The sequence below is a fragment of the Limulus polyphemus genome, unplaced genomic scaffold (genome assembly GCF_000517525.1).
Source record: "Limulus polyphemus unplaced genomic scaffold, Limulus_polyphemus-2.1.2 Scaffold412, whole genome shotgun sequence".
NCBI lineage: Eukaryota > Metazoa > Arthropoda > Merostomata > Xiphosura > Limulidae > Limulus > Limulus polyphemus.
Genome location: NW_013666022.1, coordinates 441,628 through 444,345, shown reverse-complemented (window position 1 = coordinate 444,345; position 2,718 = coordinate 441,628). Strand labels below are relative to the sequence as shown.

General features: G+C 27.6%; 1 protein-coding gene across 1 annotated transcript in view; it reads right to left on the bottom strand.

Moving 5' to 3' along the window:
* LOC106458068 (cortactin-binding protein 2-like) overlaps window positions 1–2,718 on the bottom strand; it is a 119,925-nt gene that overhangs the window by 26,233 nt on the left and 90,974 nt on the right. The window contains exons 16-17 of the mRNA XM_022384202.1: window positions 1,821–1,900; window positions 1,288–1,462 (exon numbers count right to left, since the gene is read on the bottom strand). Of these exons, the coding sequence (XP_022239910.1) occupies window positions 1,288–1,462; window positions 1,821–1,900 (255 nt within the window). The remainder of the gene's footprint in view (window positions 1–1,287; window positions 1,463–1,820; window positions 1,901–2,718) is intronic.

The following is a 2,718-nucleotide window of genomic DNA, read 5'->3' as shown; positions in this document are numbered from 1 at the left end:
AAATTAGGTGTCTATTTACTTGTGACCACTCAGTGTAAATATATAAAGCTGAAATATATCGTACAACCTGAAAGAACATATGTTGTCAACTATAGTCTGGTGACAGGCCAAGTAGAACATACAAATTAGTACATTCAGCTTAAGAATCAGCAACTTTAATTTGCTTTTTTTTATTATTATTAAAGAACAGAAACTAAAAGTAAAATATTTTTCAATACTGAAAAAAATATGACATACAAAGTTCATTTTTCTTTCAAATAAAAATACAAAAATGAAACTAGAAAATATTTACTTCTCTTCAGACACAACAAGATGAAAAGCCAAATGTTAGCTTTAAGTCTTACCGAACTTAGCAATAAATTTAACAGTTTATGAAAAACAAAATTATTTCACCATAATCATTTTATTTCAAAGCATCCAGACAGTTTATTTTTTTGAAACAATTTTTATATGCTCAACGACATTTGATCTTCAAACTAAATATAAAGCTTATCAACCTGTATCAAAAAAATATGCCTGAAAATTTCCTTAAAAAGTAAGTGTACCAAATTATGGTTGAATACATGCAGATCATTGCATCATTTTCTTATGTATTGGTTTATGAAAATATGTACTTCTAGTCTGTTTGTTCCTTAGAGTTGGCTTCATTAATTTATAGATTATTTTTAGTTCTCATCTATATAGTTAGCTGACTTCTGATCAAAAGTCATTAACAATACATTAAAAATAAAATTATTTTTCTCAAATATGGACATACACACAATAAAAAAAACTATACAAGATACACATACCTACCCGTTAAGTATGTGTTAAATTCCTTAACACTTTACAACATTAGCCAATCATGTCACAGGATTAAATTCCATGTTTGGAAATCATAAATCAATAAACATATGAAGAGTTTTGGAAATATTTTGTTTTTATCTAATATGAAATAATGTAAATGAAGGCATATGAAGTATCTAAATATTTCTAAACTCTTATAATCTTTTTACAGACATGTTGTTCTGAGTGCATAATTTGCAGTGTTCACAAAAAAGCAACTTCTACATTAAACTGCCATAGAGATTTTGTGTTAATTCTTCAAGGTAAGCACCAAAACTAATCAATGAAATGTTAAAAATTACACTAAATATAGCATGGTATTAAAAAAACAAAATAATTATCCTTTAGAATTATGTCACTGAATAGTACACACTTGTAAGTTTATGAAGTAACCCTCAAGAAACTGTTAAAAAAGCAGATGATAACCTTCCTTGGCAGATGAGTTATACAGTAATGACTTACCAAGTTTTTTATAAGCTGTATCACTTCTTTCTGTTTCAAAATCATGGAATATTAATGAAACTTCTTCTCCATGGTTCTGCAACTTATGAGCCCAGTAATAAGCTAATCTTAAAGCAAGATAAGTTTTTCCACTATAAGAAGGGCCTGACAAAATAATACCACAGGAACTTTCAAGCTGTAGAAAGTAAATTAATCAAGTTATTAAAGGAACATTTTGCCACTATGATTACAACCTAAGAGAATAATATTACAGAAACCTACATGCTACAGAAATTTATTAAAGTTTAAACTGAATATACACACATATATTTTAAATTTCATTTTATTATTAAAATCAGTAACAATCATAAGCTATATTTCTAGTCGAAGTGTTTTACAAGTGGGTTTTGATATAATTCAGTTGAATATAAAGAATAAAAATCTGTGTTTCTTAAATTAACCATGCAAACCCTTATTTAACTATTGCGAACTAAGCTCTTAATGTTCAAGAAAATAACAATTTGTATGAAAAAGGTAGTGTTCAGAGAGCTCACCAAATGGAATATGAAGTTTAATGTTTGTACTGGAAGTAATGTGTCTCCCACTAAGTCTGCAAGATTGCCTTCAGTTTCATCTGCCAAAATACAAAACATTAAAGACAGCATTTACAAACTGTTATGTATCCAATGATTTAGAAAGACAAAAAAAAATATATTTTAACAATTATTGATACAGTATAACAAACATCTATACAAACTCAGAAAATAATGAATCTCCAACATTAAACAAAAGAGATTTGATAAATCACACATGCATACCTACACAACAGAAAGGTAAACTGAACATGTTAACTTGTAAGATCAACAGTGTATCATTTCTCGTTTGGATAACATATGTGATATTAAGAAAAGGCAAGTTTATCACTAATTAACTCTTTCAATCCGTGTTCAGTCCCTGGGATCGACCTCGTAACCATTTTGTACTTGTTAAAGTTTTCATGCTATAACTTTTAAATTAGTAAACGAATGTTAACGAAATTTGGCAGTTTATCAGTAAACATTACAATGCTTTCATATGCAAAATATCTAATTTTGTTATTAAGTCTTAAGGTTTGTAAAGCAATGTTTCTCTCATGCCTTTTTTTTCTTTTCACATGTTGCCTATCCAACATGCAAAGTAATTTTCATTTTAAGATTAAAAATACTTTTATGCATAAGAAAATTTTGAAATTTCACATGCAAAATCTTTATAATATCCAGATAGTTATCAAACATTTCTTAACAAAAACTTTATATTTTATCTGTTATTTTCAGTAATTAATCTCTGTATGGGTTCAGTAAATTTGACCGATCTCGCAACCTCTATAAAAAAATCAGGAAATAAACATAAATTATGCCTCTTTCATTCTAGAAAGAACACAAATTATAACACGAAAACATAAATGTTAAAACG